General features: G+C 41.9%; 2 protein-coding genes across 2 annotated transcripts in view; one reads left to right on the top strand and one right to left on the bottom strand.

The window, feature by feature from the left end:
- Positions 1-19,319, top strand: part of RFeSP (Rieske iron-sulfur protein) — a 44,461-nt gene extending 25,142 nt beyond the window's left edge. Inside the window, exons 4-5 of the mRNA XM_080268149.1 lie at positions 12,609-12,757; positions 18,741-19,319. Coding sequence (XP_080124275.1) covers positions 12,609-12,757; positions 18,741-18,880 — 289 coding nt within the window. The 3' untranslated portion in view covers positions 18,881-19,319. The remainder of the gene's footprint in view (positions 1-12,608; positions 12,758-18,740) is intronic.
- Positions 19,320-22,821: 3,502 nt separating this feature from the next.
- STUB1 (STIP1 homology and U-box containing protein 1) overlaps positions 22,822-24,750 on the bottom strand; it is a 70,125-nt gene continuing 68,196 nt past the window's right edge. The window contains exon 7 of the mRNA XM_080268025.1: positions 22,822-23,393. Within this exon, the coding sequence (XP_080124151.1) occupies positions 23,268-23,393 (126 nt within the window). The 3' untranslated portion in view covers positions 22,822-23,267. The remainder of the gene's footprint in view (positions 23,394-24,750) is intronic.

Raw genomic sequence — 24,750 nt, 5'->3', positions numbered from 1 at the left:
AAAATTAGATTTTTGTCTGATGGCAGTTTTAATTTTTCTTTAACTTTCACCATATTCACTGCTATTTGCAAATTAACTTTAGCTCCTGTATTTCAAAAAAAAAAGTTTTATGAATTAAGTGTTCTGTACTCTGCCATTCTATTAATATATATGTTTAAGTTTAGGAATGATTTAGGGGGTGTTAAGTGGTGTGTTTTGGCTATACACAGTTTTTGGCTTTAGATGAGGCCATGGGAGCTTAACCCTTGTGTATGTTGGGACATGACTATAGTGTTTGTATAACAGTAGCAGATGATATGTATTGCATGAGATTTCAGCCTTAAGCTTCTCAAAGCCTGCTTCTCAGTCAAACTGGCTGCTCAAGTGCAGCATAAATTTATACTGGCTTCAGCTTGCACTGTGCAAATATACCTGGTAGTAGTATGACTGTTCCTTCTTGGTAGAATTACTATACTTTATATTGTGGAAGCACATTACCATATACAGGTGGTTCCCTGCCTATGAATGGTCGACTTATGATTTTTTGACTGTATGGATGTAGAAATCGTACTTCAACATTTGAATTTTGATCTTTTCTGGGCTTGCAATATGCAGTACAATGTAGCAGCATCAGCAAGCCGAGTCACAATCTGCCTGGGCAGTTGTTAATGTAAACGGTCGATGCTCCAATGCTCTGCAGTGTTCTGTGTTGCCAGCATTTTTAAATTTTATTTTATTTATTCATCATCATCATCATCATCATCTGGACCTCCTTTCCCACCCTAGGGCAGGGTGAGGAATAGCAATGCCTGAACAGCCCAAATTTGCCCAATCCAACGGGCCTCGCTTCCTTTCACTCATCATTCAAGCCCCCGGAATCCTGGCTTTATCAGATACGCCAGAAACACACACCACATTTTGTAGCTTCACATAAACATATCCGATAGAGTCAGTGTGGACGCTGTCACATTAAAAAGGGGTGCCAAATCCCTGATCATGCACTTCTCCTCACAACTCTCATCCAGCCAGCTCGATCTCTTGTCAGTTCCCTAGCCTCACCAACTTCCAAACCTCTCTTCCTCACACACTCATCCACCTTCTCCTTGGCCTACCTCGCCTCCGCCTTCCTCGAAATTCACTCAGATATACAGGTACTGCAAATTGACATAGGACCTCCCCCCACAAGGTATTAAAAAACACAGAAATCATAGTATATCACAATGTTTGTTTATGAAATGTCATTCTTTAATATGAAATCATGTGTCCCTTGTTTTTCAGGACCAGTTTGATGCATTTTGGCATGGAATCACTTAGATCTCTAAAGTAATCTGAGGACATTTCTTTGCACCAAACATTTGTCAATTCAGTCTTGAAGTTGTCCAGATTGGGTGTCTTCTTCTCTGCCGTGATTTTCTTCATCTTTGCCCAGCAGTTTTCTATCGGATTTAGATCCGGACTGTTGCCAGGCCAGTTGAGGACCTCAATCTGATTATCCTGAAGTCATTTTGTCACCTTTCTTGACTTGTGACATGGAGCTGAATTGTGCATGAACAAATCGCACCCATGAATAGCAAAAAAGTTTAACAAATGATCTTTCAGAACTTGAATGTACCGGCCACCATTCATCATCAAGTTCTTAGGAAGAAAGTAGAGGCTTCCTGTTCCCATTTCACCTGAGATACACCCCCATACTATTACTGATTGTGGGTGCTTAACAGTCAGCACTGTGTAAGCAGGGTCATATAGACTATGGGAGGCAGGGCGACGAACCTTGGCAGAGCAGAACCGCTGAACTCACTTGGAACACTTGAAATGTGCTTTCATCGGAAAGCATAACTTTCCTCCACTCATCTGATGTCCAGTATGCATACTTCTTGGCAAACTGAATGTGCTGCTTCTTCATGCGGTCAGTGAGAGGCGGTTTCTTGGCTGCGGTGCAGCTTGGCAAACCCAGCTCCTTCTGCAAGCGGTGTTGAATAGTTCAAATTGAGACATCTTGTAACAGCTGGGGATGCATTCTCTTCAATTCTTCTGCTATCAGTTGAGGATTCTTGATTACTTCCCTCTTCAGAAGCGTATCAGTACCTCTGGAAGTCGCCCTCTTCTTTCCACCACTCTGGTACGACATCAGGTGGCAGGCTGTGCACTGCAGCAAGGATCTTCATGACAGTTGACTTTGCGCATCCAGTACGTTCACAAATCGTGTTGCTAGGGACATTATCCTGCCTCTATGCAATGATACGGACTTTATCATCCCTTTAGCAGTACTTTCCAGGCATGACAATGCGACTCTAGGAAAATAACAGGACAAACAGTAATGCATACGAAAAAAGAGGGAAGTGCAGGCTTGGAGCGACGGGAACATATATAGTAAGACCTCACTATAATGGACTAATTGGGGGCCAAACCATTCTGATAAATGCGACATCTGGACTTCCTCCTGCTAATCCAGACTTTTTCCAATATATGAGACATTAGTCCGCATCGTATGAACGGTTTTTAAACTGTTTTGACTATCATTGTGGTGTTTTAACTTCACTACATTAATCAAATGGCTTAATGTATATAATAATTCTGTACTATACACTGTTAAACATGTCTTTTATTTACCTTATTGTGGTGAACCTAGCTGAAGTGGTCAGGCAGTCCGGACTGCTTCTGGCTTTATCGGACTTTTTCCGATATACAGTACATACTCACAATACATGAATTCCGAGTACGCGATCCCCCTTGTACGTGAGGACTTTTTTTTTTATATATATATATATATATATATATAGTACGCAAATTGAACTCCTTGTAAGCGAGAAAGGCGGCAAAGAGTGGCTCAAATCCGGGTTTACCTTGAATACGTGACATTGCCCCCCAAGAAGCGATAATGGTTACCTATGCTCCACCCACCTTGTGACGTTGATGCTGTGCACGTGATGTCCATGTGCGCCGCTTGGAGGATGGTGAGAGTCCCAGCAGAGGAAACACATGCGGACAGAGCGTACACTCGCTGTTCCAGCTACGTCCCTGTGTACTCTGAGGCTATTTTTTTGGTGAGCCAGGATGTTTGCCCCTCCTCCAGGTAGAAGTGCATCACCCATGCCATGAAGAAGAGTGGGAAGGGTAACACGGCCATTGGCAAGGAACTAGGCTTAGCAGAATCGTTTGTGTGAGCGATATGGGCTAACAGGGAGGCCATAAAGAAGACTTTGAAGACATATGGGACGGCGGCATTGGACAGGAGAAGCAGGCTGACCAACCAGGCTATAATTCTTATGGAGTGGTAACTGGCTACATTTATCCTGAGGAATGAGTTCCACTGAATGGGCGCTACATCAGGGACCAGGCCAAGATTTTCTACAAAGCTGCAGCTCTGAAGCTTGCTGTAAAGAAACCATTTAAAGCCTCTGTGGGATGGCTTTGCTGCTTGCTGAAGAGGAAGGAGCTACCTCACATTCGCCTCACGGGGGAGCGTGCATCAGCGGATGAAATGGCGGCTAGGGATTATCCAGCCATCTTAAAGGGGATAATCGACGAGGGCGGCTACAGCAGGGACCAAATTTATGACATTGATGAAACATCCCTATACTACAAGGCTATGCTGAAGTGTATTTATATCAGTAAGCAACAGCACCAGGCCCGGGGGAGAAAAATCAACAAAAGCAGGATAACAGTCATGTTCACCGTGAACTTATCAGGCTGACACAAGATGTGTCCTGTTGTGGTGCATGCCGCAGCACACCCCAGATGTTACAAGAATCTTCGCTGCATGGATGACAGCGGGGTATACTGGTACAGCAACTCCAACGGCTTGATGACGAGTGGCGTCATTTCCGAGTGGCTGTTGTGGCACTTCATCTCTGATGCCAAGGCTAAATCCCGGGAATTTGGCATCCCCTTCAAGGTGCTTCTCGTCCTCGACAATGCCCCATGTCATCCAACCTGGCTAGAAGACCTCAGCATGGAAAGCAAGATCGTTTTTCTGCCCCCAAGAACGACCTCTCTCATCCAACTGCTAGACCAGGAGTCGATTGCAACGGTCAAGCAGCTATACCACCAACGCCTCTATGATCACCTCCGTAGCAAGACGGAACTGCAGGCAATTCTTGACTTGAACACAGTTGGGAGTGATGTCATGGATAGCGAGGATTGTTTGGACTCGCCACCTGCTTCACCCGCTTCATCCTCACCACGCACAGCACCCGCACAACCAGCTTCAGCTTTCAGTCCCTGGCTGCTGCCAAGGCAGCCACTCTCACAAGTGCACAAGCTGTGCCTGGGTTTCAGGCTGTCTCACTGGAGGAGATCAGAGGTTTACATTCGGCAGCAGCAGAGTAGGATCCCCAGGAAGTCGTGCAGCGAGTGGACGAGGCCGATGGAGAGCAGGAGATAGCAGCAGAAAAGGCAGCAACACCAGTGATGGAGAGTGAAGATTTGACCATGATGGAGATCAGCAGGGTACTGTGTGCCCATGATAAAATCAAGGAAGAATTCAAGGACATCGAACGCTCTCAGTTGCGAGTGGAGGTGATGTCTCCACTGGACAGAACCTTCCACTACTACACCGACAAGCACACCCAGGAAGTAAACAGACGGAAGCAAACACTCATCACCCGTTTCCTTTGGCTTGAACAAAGTGAGGAATCACTCCCTTCAACATCAGAAGAGCCATATCCTGAGGAGGGTCAAGAGGCTGATTCGATGTCTGAGGTGTCAGAAATAGACTTTGAAGGGTTTATGAACGAAGTGAGTGCATTATGTTGTGAAAGTGTCGAAAGTGCTGGTGACAAAAGTGGTGAGGAAGGTGGTGTGGTGGGTGATGCAGGAGATGCACGCTTGGTGCCTCATCCTGCCTCAGATCCTCTTCTTCCCTCCATCACGCCTTTTGTCCTCTTGTGTGAAGGTGAGCAGCCATATTCTTGTTGGTTTAGTTAACCCATATCCTTGTTGATTTACCTAGTAAAGCCATAATCTTGTTGGTTTACGTTATCTTAGGTAATATGTCTTACATATTTAGGTCTGAAAGGTGTCTTAACCCTTTAACCGCGGGTGTCATCCCAGAATGACATTGCAAAAACTGGACCAAACCGCGGGTGTCATTCTCGAATGTTTGTGAATATTTTGAATCCCCGCGTTTTTTCCGTGCGCCAATTGTTTCAAGGGAGAGTAGCTATTAAGTTCTTCCACTCCAGCCGACCTCCACCTCCCTCCTCCCACCCCCTGGGCCCCCCACCCCCCACCCCCTGGGCCCCCCACCCCACCCCTGACCAACACGCATCAGTATCTGTCCAGCTGTGTGAGTGACAACATCGCTGATGTGGCAGTGAAGTGCGGGCAATTACAGTGCCTTTTACCTGCCTCAGTGAACACAGAGTGGGTGTTTATCGTATGTGCAGTGTTCATATATGTTTGTAGTATTATTATCAGAATGAGGTTGGCATTTGGTAATGGTGTGTGAGCGAAAAATAGTGATTACAACACCGCTGATGTGGCAGTGAAGTGCGGGCAATTACAGTGCCTTTTGCCTGCCTCAGTGAACACAGAGTGGGTGTTTATCGTATGTGCAGTGTTCATATATGTTTATAGTATTATTATCAGAATGAGGTTGGCATTTGGTAATGGTGTGTGAGCGAAAAATAGTGATTACAACACCGCTGATGTGGCAGTGAAGTGCGGGCAATTACAGTGCCCTTTACCTGCCTCAGTGAACACAGAGTGGGTGTTTATCGTATGTGCAGTGTTCATATATGTTTATAGTATTATTATCAGAATGAGGTTGGCATTTGGTAATGGTGTGTGAGCAAAGGAAATGGTGTGTGAGCGAAGGTAATGGTGTGTGAGCGAAAAATAGTGATTTTAGATCGCTCACTTCTAACGGCACTGCCCATCCAGTGATAGTCAACGAAATCATGAAACCTACATCATTGCAAAACCGAAGGTTAGTACTTTCTAATGGTACCTTATTTTTTGCTCTAGATTTATTCTGTGCAGAGTTATAAAGGTTTAAAGTTTGTTTACATTTTGGCTGGAACCCCTGCAGGACAGGCCAGTCGGGGCAAAACAATGCCCGCGGTTAAAGGGTTAAGGGTTGCCCTTGAAGGGGGGTGCCACCCATATGTAATTTTTCCCATAAGTTCATGTATTCACAGTATGCAAACTCCTAGTACGTGACGTCCTATGCCGTCCATAAACTCACGTACTGTGGGTATGTACTGTATAGGAATTTAGTCTGGTAGCTCCTCGACCCCAATAAAAGTGAATTCCGGTCTATTGAAGTCCGTTATATCGAGGTTTTACTGTACTCCCACACCCGCTTCTGGGCAAGCACTGACGTGCTGAGCGTTTTACCGTATCCCGCCAACACCAGAGGAGTTACCAGTTACTTCTTGCCCCCAAAATTCACTTGGTAGAGGTGGAAACACAAAGCAAAGACAGACAACTCTCCCATAGCAATTCTTTGTGTATGTCCTAAATCAGTTTGCAGTGGGTGTACCTTTTTCACCACTCTTTTGTTTTCCATTCTCTCCACATGACCATACCATCTCAGTACACTCTCTTTCCATCAACTTCCTCACTCCACGCCTTTCATGAATCACATTATTTTGTATCCTATCCACCCTCTGTACTCCACATACATTCCTCAGCAGTCTTATCTCCACTTCTCATACTCTTTTCATTTTCATGCCACACTGTTGTCTCGCATCCATATGTTAAAGTTGGCACTAACACTCCTTCACGTAAGCCTCGTGCAGCTGCAACACTCAAGCCTCTGTTTCTTATCAAGGCCTCCATTGCACCAGCTATTTTACTTCCTTGTGTCTCTCTACTTTCAACTTCTTTTGCACATTTTCCTCTCCTTTCTATCTCTGTACCCATGTATTTAAACCCTCTCACCAATTCCAGTCTTTCTCCGTTCACTGTAACATCGCACTGGGAGTCACCTTCTCTCTCAGTAACCATCACTTTACTCTTTTCTGCATGTACTGTCAAGGCTCAACGCTCACAGACATCATCAAAACTCTGCACTAGCCTACCAAGATCATGTCCGGTATTTGCAAGCAGCACTGCATCATCAGCATACAACAAATTTGAGATATTCCATCCATCACCATTCATTACCAGTGCCATTCCTCTCTCCATTACTCTTGTTTTTACTTCTCTCATCACCCCATCCATATATATATATATATATACTGAACAACCATGGGGACATCACACAACCTTGTCGCACACCCACACCGATCGTGAACCATTCACTTAGATGCTCATTAACCCTTACACATGCTTCACTGCCATCATAAAAACTCTTGATGTCACCTAGCAGCGTACCATCTAAACCGTACGTGTGCAAAACTTTCCACATTCCTTGTCTGTCCACTTTGTTGTATGCTTTTTCTAGATCCATGAATGCCATAAACACCTTATAATCCTTCTCACAAGCCTTCTCTGCTATCTTTCTCACTGCAAATATTTGATCCACGCAGCCTCTGCCACTCGTAAAGCCACCTTGTTCATCACTCGCTAGGACTTCTGATATCTTTCTTACTTTCTCTCTAATAATTCTTCCATATACCTTCCCTTCCACACGCAGTAAACTAATGCCACGATAGTTTTATTTATTTATTTATTTATTTATAACCCCCTGTATCTTCGTTGTGTTTTGTGCATCCATCATGTCTACGAAATGCCCATCTCTCTCTCTCCTGCTACTGGTGATAAGAAGAGGAAAGCATTTACTCTTGAGATGAAACTCAGTTGCCCAGCATGAAGGCAGCAAGCCTGTTGGTTCAGGGACAATTCCATATCAGGAAGGTTCCTCGTCATTTATTTACTTACCAACTTACCTAGCAAGTATGGTATACCAGTTTCTGAGTAATCCATCCATCCATCCATCATCCAATCCTACAGTGCCCCATGAGGAGCGTAGGAGCCCGGGGCTAGGCAGTTGGTCCTGACATCTAAGATGAGAGTGATCAGCCTCACTCATCCCTGAGTGGCATTACATGAGCAATCAACCTGAACTACCCCTTGGATATAAACCTTCATTGGCTCAATCCGATTGGAGCGCAATAATTACCCACTAAACCACCAGGCGCGAAAATTTGGTTATCTGGTTACCACCCAGCGTAATAAATGGTTTCCTGGTGTACAGGAAACCATTTGGCTTGTCACTCAGTGTAGAGTCACCCATAGGCAGAAGGAAGAGGAAAGAAAGACAGAAGAGGGAGTGTAATGTCACCCATAGGCAGAAGGACAGGGAAAGAATGAAGGAAAGACAGAAGAGGATGGAAGGAATGAAGGATGGAGGATAGGAAAGGGCAGATACCTGAGAGCTGCACTACATCGATTGAGTTGATGGTGAGCACCCCCACCTACCACAATATGAGTTGTAAAAGTGATGGTTTATTGTCATCATCATCCAGACCTCCTTTTCCACCCCAGGGCAGGATGAGGAATAGCAGTGTCCAGAAAGCCCAAATTTGCCCAGTCCAATGGGGCACACTTCCATTCACTCATCATTCAAGCCCCTGGAATCCTGGCTCTATCAGATACACCAAAAACATTCATCACGTTCTGTAGCTTCACATGAATGTATCTGAAAGAGTGAATCCGGATGCTGTAACGTTAAAAAGGGGTGCCAAATCCCTGATCATGCACTTCTTCTCACAACATTCATCCAGCCAACTCGATCTCTTGTCAGTTCCCTAGCCTCACCGACTTCCAAACCTCTCTTTCTCACACACTCGTCCACCATATATCTCCACATTCTCCTTGGCCTACCTCGCCTCCTCCCTCCTTCAAATTCACTCAGATATACCTTTTTCACCAGTCTATTGTTATCCATTCTCTCCGCATGACCATACCATCTCGGTACACTCTCTTCGATTCTGGTAAGTTGGCACTAACACTCCTTCATGTAAGCTTTGTGCAGCTGCAACACTTAAGCTTCTGTTTCTTATCAGGGCCTTCATTGCACCAGCAACTTTTCTTCCTTGTGTCATTCTACTTTCCATTTCTTTTGCACATTTTTCTGTATTTTCTATCACTGTACCCAGGTATTTGAACTCTCGCCAATTCCAGTCTCTCTCCATTCACTGTAACATCGCACTTGGAGTCACCAACTCTCTCAATAACCATCACTAACCTTTTCTACATTTACTCTCAAGGCACCACACTCACAGACATCATCAAAACTCTGCACTAGCCTACCAAGTTCTTGTCTAGTATTGGCAAGCATTACTGCATCATCAGCATACAACAGATTTGAGATATTCCATCCATCACCATTTATTACCAACGCCATCCCCCTCTCCATTACTCGTGTTTTTACTTCTCTCATCATCCCATCCATATATATATTGAACAACCTTGGGGACATCACACAACTTTGTTGCACGCCCACACCATTCATGAACCATTCACTTAGATGCCCATTAATCCTTACACATGCTTCACTACCATCATAAAAACTCTTGATGGCACCTAGCAGCTTACCATCTACACCGTACATGTGCAAAACTTTCCACAATCCTTCTCTGCCCACTTTGTTGTATGCTTTTTCTAGATCCATGAATGCCATAAACACTTTACGGTCCTTCTCACAAGCCATTTCTGCAAATATCTGATCCACACATCCTCTGCCACTCCTAAAGCCACCCTGTTCATCACTCACTAGGACTTCTGATATCTCTCTTACTTTATAATAATTCTTCATTATATCTTCCCTACCACGCTCAATAAACTTAAGCTACAATAATTCTTGCACTCACTTCGCTCACATTTATTTTTGTACAGGGGGACAATCACAGCCGTTTTCCACGCTACTGGCACAATTTCACTCATCCATGCCTTCTTACGTATCTCCAACAAGCACTTCATTCCACTTTCTGCACTACACTTAATCATCTCTGCATCTCATCAACCCCAGCTGCTTTCCCATTTATCAGCCGCTTCACAGCACTCTTCACCTGTGCAAGTCTCACGTCTCCTGGCACTGCATTCCTTCTCTGCACACCCCCAAAATCAATCATGTTTATAGCCGCTCTGCTCTCTCTCTGTTTTCATTTGTCAGGTTTTCAAAATATTCTTTCCATCTGGTCCTTACGTCATCCTTATGGGGTAATAATCTACCACCTACATCCTTCACACCATCACATTTCTTTCCACTTTCACTACTACATTTCCAAACCTCTTTCCAGAATAACTTCCTATTTTCAGAGTAGTTTTTATTCATTTTTCTTCCCAGATCATCATTTACCTTCTTTTTCCTCTTCATTTGTCTCTGTACGTGCTTCTTGTTCTCAGTATATTCAGTTCTTATTTCAATTGAACCCCTGTTCTGTAACCACTTTAGCCACTTCTTCCTCTTTGCCTCCACTGCTCTCTAAACCTCATCATCCCACCATAACGTACCTTTCTTCTTTGTTGTTATTCTTGCCACATCACACACCACTTTAGCACTAAGCATTCCGTATATGCGTTCCACAGGCTGTCCAGATCCATTTCATTTCGGTTCACTGATTCTAACTCCTCAGCTTTGGTCCTATAATCATCTGCCATTTCTTTGATCTTCAGCTTCTCAACTTTGTGTTTTCTCCCTGACTGCTCCTTTCTCTCCTGATCCACCTCACTCCTCTCAGCTTAATTTTGCATACCACAATCATATGATCTGACAGACCTCCACATCTTCCTCTCATGGCCCTCGTATCAGCAGCCATTCCCAGCATCGACCTCTCTACAAGCACGTAATCAATCAGGCATCTTTCAACACGATCCTCGTTCCCCGTAAACCATGTATATTTATGTGCATGTTTGTGTTTGAAATATGAGTTACAAATGCACAACCTCCTCTCCTGACACATATCCTTTAGTTGCTTCCCATTATCATTTTCTCCAGGTACTCCATTACAACCCATTGCATTATCCTCAGGATCAGTGCCTACTCTTCCATTCATATCACCCATTACCAGTGCCTACTCTTCCATTCATATCACCCATTACGATCACTGTATAGCTCCTGGGCATTTTTCCTACTACTTCATCCAGCTCATCCCAAAACCTGTCTTCTCTCTCTCATTCCTGTCCTCATACGGTGCATACGGTACAATCACCGCCACCTTCACGTTCTCACACTTGAACTTGACATACATATGCCTCGAGCTGACACATTAGTAGTCTCTTCATTTCACTCTGCCACACCTTATTCATCAACAAAGCAACGCCTTTTGAGCATCTTCCTCACCCATTCATGCCTGATCTTACACATTTCACACCCTCCCTCTCCTTCACTCCCCCCCCCCATCATCTTCGTTTCACACAGTGTCATCACGACATATCTGGCACTCTTGAACACATTCACCACTTCCACCATCTTGCTTTCCTCATTCACACCTCTCACGTTCCACACGGTCATGCAAATCTTCCCATTTGGTTGGGGTTCTGGGCAGGTATTGGACCCTCCGAGGCTCTCTGAAACAACTGCCATGATAAGTGATTTTGGATAGGGGAATTTGGGGGACACTTAACCCTGCCAAAAACCACAGTTTATATAGTTGCCATTGAGCATAGTAAATGGTTTCCTAGGTACAGGAAACCATTTGGCTTGTCAGTCAGTGTAGAGATCATAGGCGTCTCTACATTGGGTGGATGATGACACCAAATGTTCAGTACTTGTTTCGTTTTTGAAGGCTCCAACATGCTTGCACATGTCGGCCTTGGTCACCTAATGGTTGCTTTCCATGCTGCTTAATCTATGGCAGCTCCCTGTTCAGTTCCTTAACCCTGAGGTCACACTTAATGACCTCGTCTCAGATATTTTTTGGTCTACCCCTCGCAATGCCACCCCCAGTAATAACGGAAAAAATATAATATTGAAACACGAAATAGGCAATGTACAATAACTTTCACTTCATTGTATAACTTTAGGCAACATATAAGACATTAGCATTTATTTAAGTAAAATTATATGAATAGCTTACACGTATATGAACATATAAGTTTGAGATTCTCACCCTGCTCATGGGAAATAGTCCTGGGCCAGAACCTCTTAGTCTGCCTCGTGCCTGCTAGTGTAATCAACCTTCTCTACAGTGTTCTGTGTTTTTTATTTATTTATTTATTCATTTTAATACCCTCCTGTATCTTCATTGTGTTTTATGCATCCATCGTGTCTATGAAATGCTCATCTGTTTCTCCTGCTACTGGTGAGAAAAAGAGGAAGGCAATAACTCTTGAGATGAAAATGTTACTGCCGAGCATGAAGGCAGCTAGCCCGTAATGGCCATCGCACGCGAACTTAGACAATCTCAGTGCAGTATTCACCAAATAACAGTGAGATATTCAACACTTTACTATAAAATAGGCCTTGTGTTAATGATTTTGTCCAGCTGTAGGCTAATGTAAGTGTTCTAAGATGTTTAAGGTAGGCTTGGCCAGGCTGTGATGTACAGTTGGTTAGGTGTATTAATTGCATATTTGACTTATTAATTGCATTTTTGACTTTCAAAAAAATCAACTTATGAGCAGTTTCTTGGAACGTTACTGTTTCGTTAGTAGGGGACCACCTGTATGTAATTTTGTTCTGAAATTGACAGGCTTACATGCAGCCTTGTCTCACTTGCATCTTTATCTCTTTTCAGAACAGATGAGGAGATTGCAACCGAGGCTGCCGTTGATGTTGCTAGTCTGCGTGACCCTGAGCATGATAATGCCCGATGCGTCAACCCGAAATTTCTTGTGGTGATAGGAGTATGCACTCACCTGGGTTGTGTTCCAATTGCTGATGCAGGTGAGAGAAACTTGTATGCATGGTGCACAATAACAGATCCTGTTTTTTGTTAGAGTTTAGAGGCATTTACCATTTGTTTAGAAAAATATGCTTATGAAAATAAATAACAGCCAGTCCCATAATAGAGACTACTCACTTATACTGAGTGAGTATAAGTGGCTGGGGAATGGCTGGGAGGAGGAGGGAGGTGAGAAGACAGGAAGAAATCAGTAGGATAGAAGTTGTGGAAGCAATGAAGAAACTTAAATCGGGGAAAGCCCCAGGAATTGATGGAGTGTGTGGTGAAATGCTGAAGCATAGGGGAGAGATAGTAGTAGAATGGATGTGGAAGATGTGCAGATTGGCCTGGGAGGAAGGTAGAGTCCCGGAGGATTGGAAGTCAGGTATAATTATTCTCTTGTACAAAGGAAAAGGGGAAAAGAAGTGTGTGGTAATCATAGGGGCATTTGTCTTCTTAGTATAATAGGAAAAGTGTATGGTAGGATACTTATTGACAGAGTTAGAGAAAGAACAGAGAAATTAGTTGGAGAAGAACAGGGAGGCTTTAGGAAGGGAAGAGGTTGTGTAGATCAGATATTCTTAGATCTTTAGTGGAAAAGTTTCTAGAGAAGGGAAAGAAGTTGTATGCGGCTTTCATGGATTTGGAGAAAGCATATGACAGGGTGGATAGACAAGGATTGTGGAAAGTGTTAAGAATATATGGAGTAGATGGGAAGTTGTTGAATGCTATGAAGAGTATGTACGATGGTGCGAAGGCTGCAGTGCATGTGGATGGTGAACTTGGTGAATTTTTCTTTTTGAAAGTTGGGTTGAAACGGGGATGTGTCATGTCTCCATGGTTGTTCAATCTGTACATGGATGGGGTAATAAAAGAGGTACAAGGTAGGGTAGTGGATGTTGGAGTGGCCCTGGTGAGAGAGGATAGTGTTTGGAAACTCCCTGTACTGTAGTTTGCAGATGATACTGTGTTGTTGAGTGAAGACGAAGGGGAGCTGCAAGGCTTGGTGGATGAGTTTGGGAGAGTGTGTAAGAAACGGAATCTAAACGGGATTGAGGCATCTGGCAATAGATAGATAGATAGACTTATATTGAAGAGATTAAACCAAGTAACTTGGTTGTAGCAAGAATGAGATTTGAAAAACTTTAATGTACTGACTTGGTTTAGCAAAATTCTTACACCACCACCACCATCATTTTGGAGTACTGTGCCAGTTTAGTGTTTGTGTTGTATTTTTAATCAGGCCTCTGAATAACTGGTAGTGAAAGCTATATGGTTGGTGTACTGAGTGTGATGTGCATATATATGAAAAAATAAAAAAAGTGCAGATTGTAGAAGTGGAGCTAGGAGTCTGGGAGAGTTGAATGGTATGTGAATGAGAGGCTGGCCCATTTCACCATGCAGGCTTTTGATATCTCTCCCATTTTCATATTTTCCTCGTTTTCAGGAACTTATCTTAACCCAGTGGCTCTCAAACTTTTTAGGCCCATGACCTACCAAATAATGTGGCAAGACATGCAGCCCCTGCCCTCCCTTGAATCTTTATCCCACTCTCTTCCCGCCAACACACAGTATAAACTTACTGCCTTGGGGAGTAGCTATAAAATGACAGATTACCCTCTGTTCTCACGCATGTTTACAAGCAGGGTTACCAGGAATAACTTCCCATCATTAACCCGCCCCGTCCTGTCAACGTATGGGTACATTGCAGTGATTTGCATTTGCCAGTCCCGGCGACGTACCAGTACGTCGTGCAATTGCAAGGTCCCTAATTTGCACAATTTTCAATTTTCGCGCGTGATTTTTCGTATGTATACACGGGACACCTTCCTCTATTCCTCTACAAGATGCCAAGCAGGGACAATGCCTTACACTGCATAACCTCCCCCCACCCTCCCTCACGCCATTGTCTTGGCAAAGGACCTGTTACCAGTGACCTGGCTCGTAAACATATTCAGGGCCAGGGTGATTCCCCAATCGATGACAATGTGGAGGACAATGTTTACATAGCATTAGAAGAAGAAACAGCCAGAAAATGATCAGGTAATGTGGCAAAAAAAGTCAGGTATGGTGATTAGTTAGTGAGTGAAACAATGCTTATAATGCCTTTATTACTGCTTGAAAACCAATATACTCTCATACTACGTATACATTCGTACCAAGTAAATAAATAAATACCGTTTATGAGTGGATAAAATAGTTACCCTCCCATAGAACTCGTTTTCTTTGGTGCCAGCATGTTAGAAAACCCAGTCAGGTAAGGATGAACTCCTACCTGGATTGGGTATTTTAAACCTCAGGTGAGCGATTTCTTTATGAATTTTCGATGTTTCTCACCAAAAACGAAGGTTTTAGCCAAAAAAAAAATTTTCGAAAATACCTCGGGACTGGGGGATGTCGGAGGTGCGGAAAACCTCGGGATGTGACGGGTTAATGAGATGAATGGACTTGCTTTTTGGAGCATAACACCTCCATCCTTGGTTTGATGCTGGAAACACCAACTCTGAGATCATCCTCCACAGTGAGTCATGAACAGTATTTGTTTTTAACCCATTCACTGCGTCAGTGTTTGTTTACATGTACATCCCGTGTGCAGCAGTTTTAAGATATTTAGAAAAAATAAAAATAATATTGTGAGACAGTGAAAAAAATCCCGAGTTCAGTGGTATATAACAATATAGCAAACAAAAAAATAACCTCTGAAACAGGTCCGTGAAGTAATAAATATTCCCTGTGCGGTGGTGCAAGGTGAATGATGTGTTATGGTTGCACTCTGTCGTCATTGTCAACCTTGTGATCAGATAAGGTGTAAGTCAGCATCTGAACCATCACTGTCATCACCTAACAACGTATCACTATCATCACTACACTCATCCAGAGATTTCATCCAATATTTGCTTGGGCTACTGCTAGCGGCGGCATGGAGAAGATTTCGTACCATTACCTTCGGCATTTTGTAGGTAACTGAGCTGAGCTCTGCCCCTCATTTAAATGCATAATCTATTTATGGCAATATTCTATAGGGTGCCATGAGTTGGTAGCTGATTTATTTCGTGCCATTTCTGATGGCGGAATTTTTGAAAGCAGGAAATCATATATGATGGAGCTGCAGTCAGAGCCATTTGGACTCGGATATCTTATATGATTCAGCCGCAGTCAATGGGTTAATATATGCCAGTGGAAAAAAAGTTGTTTCACATAAGCAGGTCAGTCCAAAAGGAATCAGTGGCCTTGGATAATCTTGGATAGTTCTCTGAGACAGGAATCCAAAATTCAGCCAGTGATCTTGTTGCAAACATTGTCCTTAAGGTTCTATCCCAGGACAGCTCCAGGAGTACACTCTCCAGGTCTGATGACAGTTGATCTTACCAGCAGTGAATGTTTGTTGTATCCAGTCTTATTTTTCTGGAGTTGTTTCTTATGAGAATTACATTTTGAAGTGGTCCAGAAGATCCCGGAGGTGACAGGTGATCATTTCCTTTGTGTTATCCAAACTCAGTGTATTCCCTTCCATGAATTTTCCAGCTTGGGAAACATTTCCACATTAACCCTTCTATTTGCACAGCCCATTGTTCCAACTTCCTTGTGAATGCTTGAGCTTATCAGAGAGAGACAAGATGTCAGTGCTTAATCCTTGTTATGGTAAGTTCAGTATATTTAGTTTTACTTATATGCAAGGCAAACAGGCAAGATCTGATAGCCAGTCAGGGTCAGTCAGATGGTTGGTGAGTTGGGATCCAGAATTGAACAGGAGTGTGTGCCTGTGTCTTGCAGTTTGTACAGTTGGGACGAGAACTTTCCTCTGGGAAAACCTCCTGGCCTGCATATGGAGCAGTAGGGCTTCATGATCCGAGCCCATCCATCTCCTTGCAAGGTGCTACAGACAGCCTGGTGTTCATGAGACATGATTTGATATTATTTATTTTACCCACAGTTTGAGGGACACTCATGCTTACCACTGGAGCTCAGCTTCAGCAGGTCCAAATGTATGAGACTTGTGGTCAGGATACAGTAGAGTGGGATGGCGGGAGAGGAAAAGATCATCTTGGTCCTGGGCAAAGAATACGTACCTTGTTCATCACTTGTCTCTTTGGGCTCTAACAAACTACAAACAGAAAATATGTGGCTTAACCCTTTAACCGCGGGCATTGTTTTGCCCCAACTGGCCTCTCCTGCAGGGGTTCCAGCCAAAATGTAAACAAACTTTAAACCTTTATAACTCTGCACAGAATAAATCTAGAGCGAAAAATAAGGTACCATTAGAAAGTACCAACCTTCAGCTTTGCATTGATGTAGGTTTCATGATTTCGTTGACTATCACTGGATGGGCAGTGCCGTTAGAAGTGAGCGATCTAAAATCACTATTTTTCGCTCACACATCATTACCTTCGCTCACACACCATTACCAAATGCCAACCTCATTCTGATAATAATACTATAAACATATATGAACACTGCACATACGATAAACACCCACTCTGTGTTCACTGAGGCAGGTAAAAGGCACTGTAATTGCCCGCACTTCAATGCCACATCAGCGGTGTTGTAATCGCTATTTTTCGCCCACACACCATTACCAAATGCCAACCTCATTCTGATAATAATACTATAAACATATATGAACACTGCACATACGATAAACACCCACTCTATGTTCACTGAGGCAGGTAAAAGGCACTGTAATTGCCCGCACTTCACTGCCACATCAGCGGTGTTGTAATCACTATTTTTCGCTCACACACCATTACCAAATGCCAACCTCATTCTGATAATAATACCATAAACATATATGAACACTGCACATACGATAAACACCCACTCTGTGTTCACTGAGGCAAGTAAAAGGCACTGTAATTGCCCGCACTTCACTGCCACATCAGCGATGTCGTCACTCGCACAGCTGGACAGATACTGATGCGTGTTGGTCAGGGGTGGGGTGGGGGGCCCGGGGGGTGGGAGGAGGGAGGTGGAGGTCGGCTGGAGTGAAGGAACTTAATAGCTACTCTTCCTTGAAACAACTGGCGCATGGAAAAAACGCGGGGTATTCAAAATATTCACAAACATTCGAGAATGACACCCGCGGTTTGGTCCAGTTTTTGCAATGTCATTCTGGGATGACACCCGCGGTTAAAGGGTTAATGGCATCCTACAGTACATTATGTGCTAATAAGTAAATAGCAGAGTTCGACATTTGTAACAGAAACTCTGTTTCTTTCAAATTTACCATAAACTTCAATGGTAAGCATGTATCAGATGCTAAGAACACTACAGATGTAGGCTTACCAACTACTGTATTGGACTCGTATCATTGTCAGACGTTTCTGAAATTTTTGTACAAACACTAATTTTCCAACAGTTTTTGCATACGGGCATATTTCTTACCCTGCCTGGTAAAATGTCTTACACACCTGTAACATTTAACGAAGTACTGAGTATGAAACTATCTATCTATAGCCCGACGCCCTAATCCCGCAAAGGGTGGCTGCAGACAAAACGCCTCCAAGTCACTCTGTCACCCACCATTCGACTACCCTCCCTCCACCTCATCCTCAGTCTACCCCTCCCTCTCCCTCCCTCCACCTCACCTACATACACCCTCTTAGTCAGTCTTTCATTCTCCATTCTCTCCACATGTCCAAACCACCTCAGTGTATTTCTCCTAATCTTTTCAACCACATCCACATCTACCCCACAACGTTCCTTCACCTCTTCATTTGTCAACAATGCTGCTTAAATTATATGTTACAAAATCACCGTGTTATGTTCATTAGACTGTGTATATTTTAAGAAAGATAAAATCCTAACTCAGGAAAGCAGTCACTTATTTTTCTTCTTTCTGTGTATTATTTTGCTACCCCATAAACTCACAATCCACAGTGTGAGAATCCTGGCCTTAGCCCATCATTAGGTGAGAAAAAGGTCATGATGATACGTGAATTCCAAAGTACAGGATTGCATGGAGTTAATTATGCATTACTTCCTCAGGTGACTTTGGAGGCTACTACTGCCCCTGCCATGGTTCTCACTATGACTCTTCAGGCAGGATTCGCAAGGGCCCAGCACCACTCAACCTGGAGGTGCCTCAGTATGAATTTCTTGGGGATGATATGCTGGTGGTCGGGTGAAGTAGTGGCTCATCAGTCAAAAGTGCATTAATGGCAGTGATCTGGTATCTCCACGAGTTGAGCATTCTTGGAAAAGGAAGTAGTTTCTTGATTTGACTCTTGTAGTACAATGTAAAGTTTGTAAATTTATGTAATTGTGAAAACTCCATTCCTTGGTTAAATAAACTAAAGTGTACGTACAGTATGTTTTAGGTTTTCATTGATACTTGTATATTGCATTGGTGAAAAATCAGGCAGTATCAAAAGGCTAAAGAATATAAAGCCATATGGCTCCCCAGAAACTGCAAACTGTGGTAATTTTAAGTAATATTCTTACTGGACTTTGTAGATACTGTATAAAATTGTTGGCATGGTTGGACTCTCTTGGTATATATTTATTGTCAACAAAAATAAATGGCAAATTGTGAAACTGTGTATCTAGTAAACTTGTATAAAACTGTATTGCCCCTCTTTACCTACAGTAATAAGGTGATTACAAAGTCAAAGCATTGGCATGAAACTTCATTGCTATACAAGTTTATAACAGTCACAAATGATAAACAAAACCCTTTCGCTTTTCACGTCAATGAAGAATGATGTTCATACAAAAAAAAATCAAGTTTTGAAATAAAAATATTCTGCAAAATGAATGCATGTAACTAAGTAGCCACAATACCCGAGATGAAGGAAAACTTCAATTACTTGCATCATTATCTATGTACAGGTATTACAAATGCCTTTATAAAGGTTACTAAGTACCTATGATTATATAATTATATATACATGAAATACAAGACATCCAACAACCTATAACTAACAAATGTTTCCTGAATGCTGGAACAATCACCACAAAAGAGCATAGCTGTCTATATGGTGGTTTTGGGCTTGACAATAGTAAACCTGCAGTAAAACTTGATAATATTGCAACCTGTCTCAAAGGCAACAGCTACGGTAAGGTAACAAGAACCTAACTTTCATCATATTGGCAGCAGTACAGACCATCATGGCCAAAAAGCAACAATTGACATTACTGTGCTCTGAAAGCTCAACTCTTGCATGAGAAGCAGCAGACTCATGTTGGGTTTGTGAAATCTATGATCAATGGGATAACTTACATTAGCAGGAGAATTTTAAAGTACTGTACTGGTTAATTTGCACAGAAATGCCTGCATTATCTATATGTTAGACAAAAACAAAGTAGCAAACATTAACCTTTCAGCTGAGCACTGAAGCTGACATCTACAGCAAGCTGCCTTGAAACAAAGTTCCTGCTCAGTGATGCCCTATCATGACCAGTTGCAGTGCTGTCATATGTTAACAGTTTCCTAACAGTTCCAAGGAACACTCTCCTTCTCAAATCCACTATGTCTTGGCTGAATGATTTTCAGAGTGAGAGAGAGAGAGAGAGAGAGAACATTAGGTTGCTGAACACAGTTAAATAATATCGTCGTTCATAAAAACTCATCTGGAAATTTTACACATGCTCACTGTAAAAATACTGACTTGCATATAGATCTACACATTAAAAATAAATATTCACAAGATATGGAAAGACCACACAGCTTTGTTCCTTCATCATCTCATGCCTGTACTGTACAAAGAATGGCAATGCTGAGATGAATCATCCTTGGAGGGTCTTACTGTACAATACTTTTAAAGCAAATAAAATCAAGAAGTTTGGAAGCAATGTTGCCCGTTTCATTTCAGATACAAGTGATAGATAAATAATGGGAACGTTCCTTCATTTGAATATGAATGACTACTTATTGATCATCACAATGAGATGGCAAAGGAGCATTAGATACAACAATTATCCTCTTCAGCACAAGAATCAACTGAATTCTTCAATATTCTTGCTACTGGTAGATGATGATATTCAGCATAGTAAAGACCCCATGAAGTGGTTCAGAGAGACTGTTTCTATCTTTTTTACCATGATGGGTCTTTCCTAAGCTTATGGATGCAGTAGCATGACTAAACCCCAAAATGTCATTGTAGTGTAAGTTAATGTACTGTACAGTCAGCAACAAAAGTCCTGTCACCTTTCCTGCTTCTCTGTCTTTCCCCAATGACTTGGAAAGTCATCCTAATGAACTGGCAGCAGCTGACACTGATAACTTTATTTAGCCATAGATCAGTGTCATATGCTTTGGAACCAAGAGGCTATTTTTCAAAATTCACTGAAAAGCCAGATAGGCAACGGGATTTTTGGTGCCGATACTTGCATGTTGTTCAACTTCCTTTGCAACTTCATAATTATCTGCAGCTTCATGTGGATTCTAAACCACAAATCAATAAAATACAGTATCTGGGATTTTGATGGTCACATCTTACATCACAAATATCAAGAAAACAGCAAGTTCTGTATACGCAAACATTATGGTTGGACACCGGGATACAACCTGACCAGTAAGCGCCTAAGGACTTAACATATTATTGTGAACATTACAGAAATGCTGAGCAATGTAAAATTTGAATATAGTAAACATAAATATACATATGGGTAGTATATACTTTTTAAGGGACAAAATATAAATGTGTACAACATTTCCAATGTACAGTAAAATAATTTACCATTTCATTAAAGACATCACAAATATAATTGCATGGTCATGTACTTCAATTTATACATGATCCATCCACTGTGTCAGCAGAGAGAATAAAACTCAATACTCAATTATATAGTACTGAACTCTGATTACAAAAATAAATAATAGTAATACCTAAAACATCATAATACTGCCACTAAGGACAAGTTGGGTCCATACTGCAGTACCTACAAAAAATAAAACTAAAGAGAAGGACTGTCAATTAAAGGAATGATTCGTGACTGGAACAAAAGCAAATACACATGCTATGCAGTGTAAATGATGCACAGGCACTCACAAACAGACACACATCTCTTCGAATGACAAGAATAAGTTTAGTCATTAATGATCATAAATACCACACTGAAAAAGGGATGGCACTGAACACAAAAAAAAAGGTTAATAACCTACATTCCATCCATCCATCATCCAACCCTTTAAAGACACATCAGGAACATATGAGCCCAGGTCTAGGCCATTCAGCCAAACCTTTTAAAGTGAGTGACCAGTTGCTGGTCCCTGAGTGGCAATATGTGAGCAACAAACCCCAACCTTCCCTTCAATTTAAACCCTTCTGAGCCACTTCTGGTTGAAGCATCTTAACCCACTAGACCACTAGGTTTCCATATGCTTGCTATGTATTTACCATCCAATGTAATACATTAAAATGTTATGAAAAATATTAACATAAGACTGATAAAAGAACTGGGGCTTCAGTGCCCACTCCTGTAATGTTATCTATTATTTTTTTTTTACAATAAAAAAACAAATATAAAATCGCAGTGACTCTTATCATTAATGAATTACACAGCATCATGTATACATACTTAACTATTCTGTACAATACATACTAATACCAGTAATGTGTCAGTTTAGTCAAAGGCAATCAACCAATTACTAGACTCAAACCTTATTCTTCCAGTCAGATGTCTGGCATGGCTTGGCTGACTCTGAATTTATGTTTTGCACACTTACATAAATGATGCACTATTTTGTCTGGCTGACTGAAATTATGTTCTGCATACTGACATACATGATGTACTAGAATTAGATATTCACTGCTGTATATCTTACATCATGGTGACAACCTACATAATGTATAACAATACATGAACTAAAAGTTAACTGTATTAAGAAGAATCTAATCCTGTATCTTACAAGATGAATTATTTAGATATCTGAGCTCAAAAAAAAAATCATGCATCAAGATGAAAAATCCATTAAAAAAAAATACAATACAATACTACTAAATGCACTGAACATTTCTATACTAAGCCTTAAGCCTTGTACTGTACGCTGGACTTGTGGACACACACACATGCATTTTATTTTTACACTTTAACTCATGGTTCCTGATGACATTATGACTTATTTTTAACTATAACTGTAGGTACCGGTATATGTGGGTATGTGTTAATGATGGTGGCGATTTAATATGTATTACTAAGTGTACCTACTCTGCAGAACAAATATAAAGCCCACTGATTGGAATGGCAGATGAAAATGCAGGGCAAAGAGGCAGACATCTCACTGGGACTGGGACACAGAAAAAGTACCAAAGCAGAGAAGTGAAAACAGTGGGAGAAACTCTGTGATATCTTTTGTTAGGTAAGTATAACATGATAAATGACTCCTGGATGTAAGTGTGGGTGGACTGAAACTATGTAGCAAGGCCAGGTGTGATAGGGTACTTACTGCTTCAGGATATAACAGGATGACTGACTGTTAAAGAGCAGATCTGCAAAAAGCAGGGCAGCTTGGGACATGTTAGGACAAAATAGGGAAGGATATGACATGGCGGGGAATGGTAATGCTGGAGGCTAGTAATCAAGGGCCCATTCATTCTCGGTGAGGAAGGAGTCGACTACCTCTTTCATGGCCAAGTTAGGAATGAGCTGATCCACAGTCAGGTCTGTCCTCGTTATTGGATCAAAGTGACCAACACGCTGACAGAAGAGAGGAAGATAAATGGCAATGGATTACTGGTAAGTATGGGAGGTTTAAGGGAAACAAGCCCTCCTAAACCCACTCTTGCATATCCTCGCCTTCAAAAAAGTTCCTTACTTACCTTAACCTCTGCTAGCCTCAAACCACATCAAATAAAACAGTATTTTACTACATAATGCTGTACTATTACTGTATCTATTTAGGATATTCCACAATACAACTTATTCTAAAGTTTATCTGAATTTCATGTAGTAAGATATAGAAACCTGTAATATCAAATGTGGTTTACACTAAATCTTGCCTTGGCATGGTTAATCCACCAATGAAAATAACATATTTCACATTATGCTCACCAACAACATAAAGGGACTGTATTTTAGTCTGGTCTCTTAACTGACAGCACTAGGTGTTATTAGGAGTGAAAGAGTGATGCAAATTTAACTGAACAACCAGCCAAGTCTGACAGTGCAACTCTAACAATCTGACTGACAAGGAACAAAGGTTCTCCTTGGTCCTGTAAAGAAGTCCTATTGCAACCTACCATCTGGTAATACACACATTGGCACTGAGTTAAGTCAACATTTTATTGGTAATAAAATTTTCAACTCAAATGAAGCTGCTAGTAAAAAAAAAAAAAAAAAAAAAAAAAAAAAAAAGTGGGTACAGATGTGTGACCTGCTGTGTCTTTTCAGCTACTGAAGAAATCAATAAGATTTTTTTAAATTTGGAACTTAAAGCAGGTACCGTACAGTGGGTATTCAAATACCCATTTGGATCATTGGCGCTAGTACTAAAAGCATAAATTCCTAAGCTTGTCTAATGGGTACAAGTTAAATGGACATTTGGCTCTTCAGCCTGGGGACAAAATCTCCCTTTTGTACAACAGCCTATAAGCCGAAGTGGCAGACACTTTCATATCACGCTTATTATGGTTTTCAACGTACAGCTTCAGGTAGAGCTCCTTACTGGGGTATTTACCATAAATTTCTTATGGCACGTAATTATGATCTCTCATCCCTGCACCACCACCGGATGCCTCGAAGTGTGGTCTAATTTCATCCATCTTAGCTTTAATCCCCCTAACTGTAGATTCACTGACATCCAAAATCTCTTTTAGGCCCCATACCTGCATCAAATTTATCAGTATCTCACCTTTCTGATTAGTACTCAGTGGTATCTTTTTTCTTCCCTTGATGCTAAGGCTTGCTTCTTTTTCCTGTCTCTGGATGGCGTGGTCCAGGGGTAGACATGTTGTACAAAGTAACAAAAAAAGCACAAAAAAGTTCAGTGCTAAGAGATTCCATGTCAAGTTAGCCAGTGAAAGAAGACTTTTCCACCACTCCGTCACAGATTTTG

The sequence above is a fragment of the Coenobita brevimanus genome, chromosome 26 (genome assembly GCF_032717465.1).
Source record: "Coenobita brevimanus isolate Jiangsu-jjx chromosome 26, ASM3271746v2, whole genome shotgun sequence".
Classification (NCBI taxonomy): Eukaryota; Metazoa; Arthropoda; class Malacostraca; order Decapoda; family Coenobitidae; genus Coenobita; species Coenobita brevimanus.
Note: the sequence above shows the minus strand (reverse complement) of the source record. Positions and strands in the feature narration are given on the sequence as shown.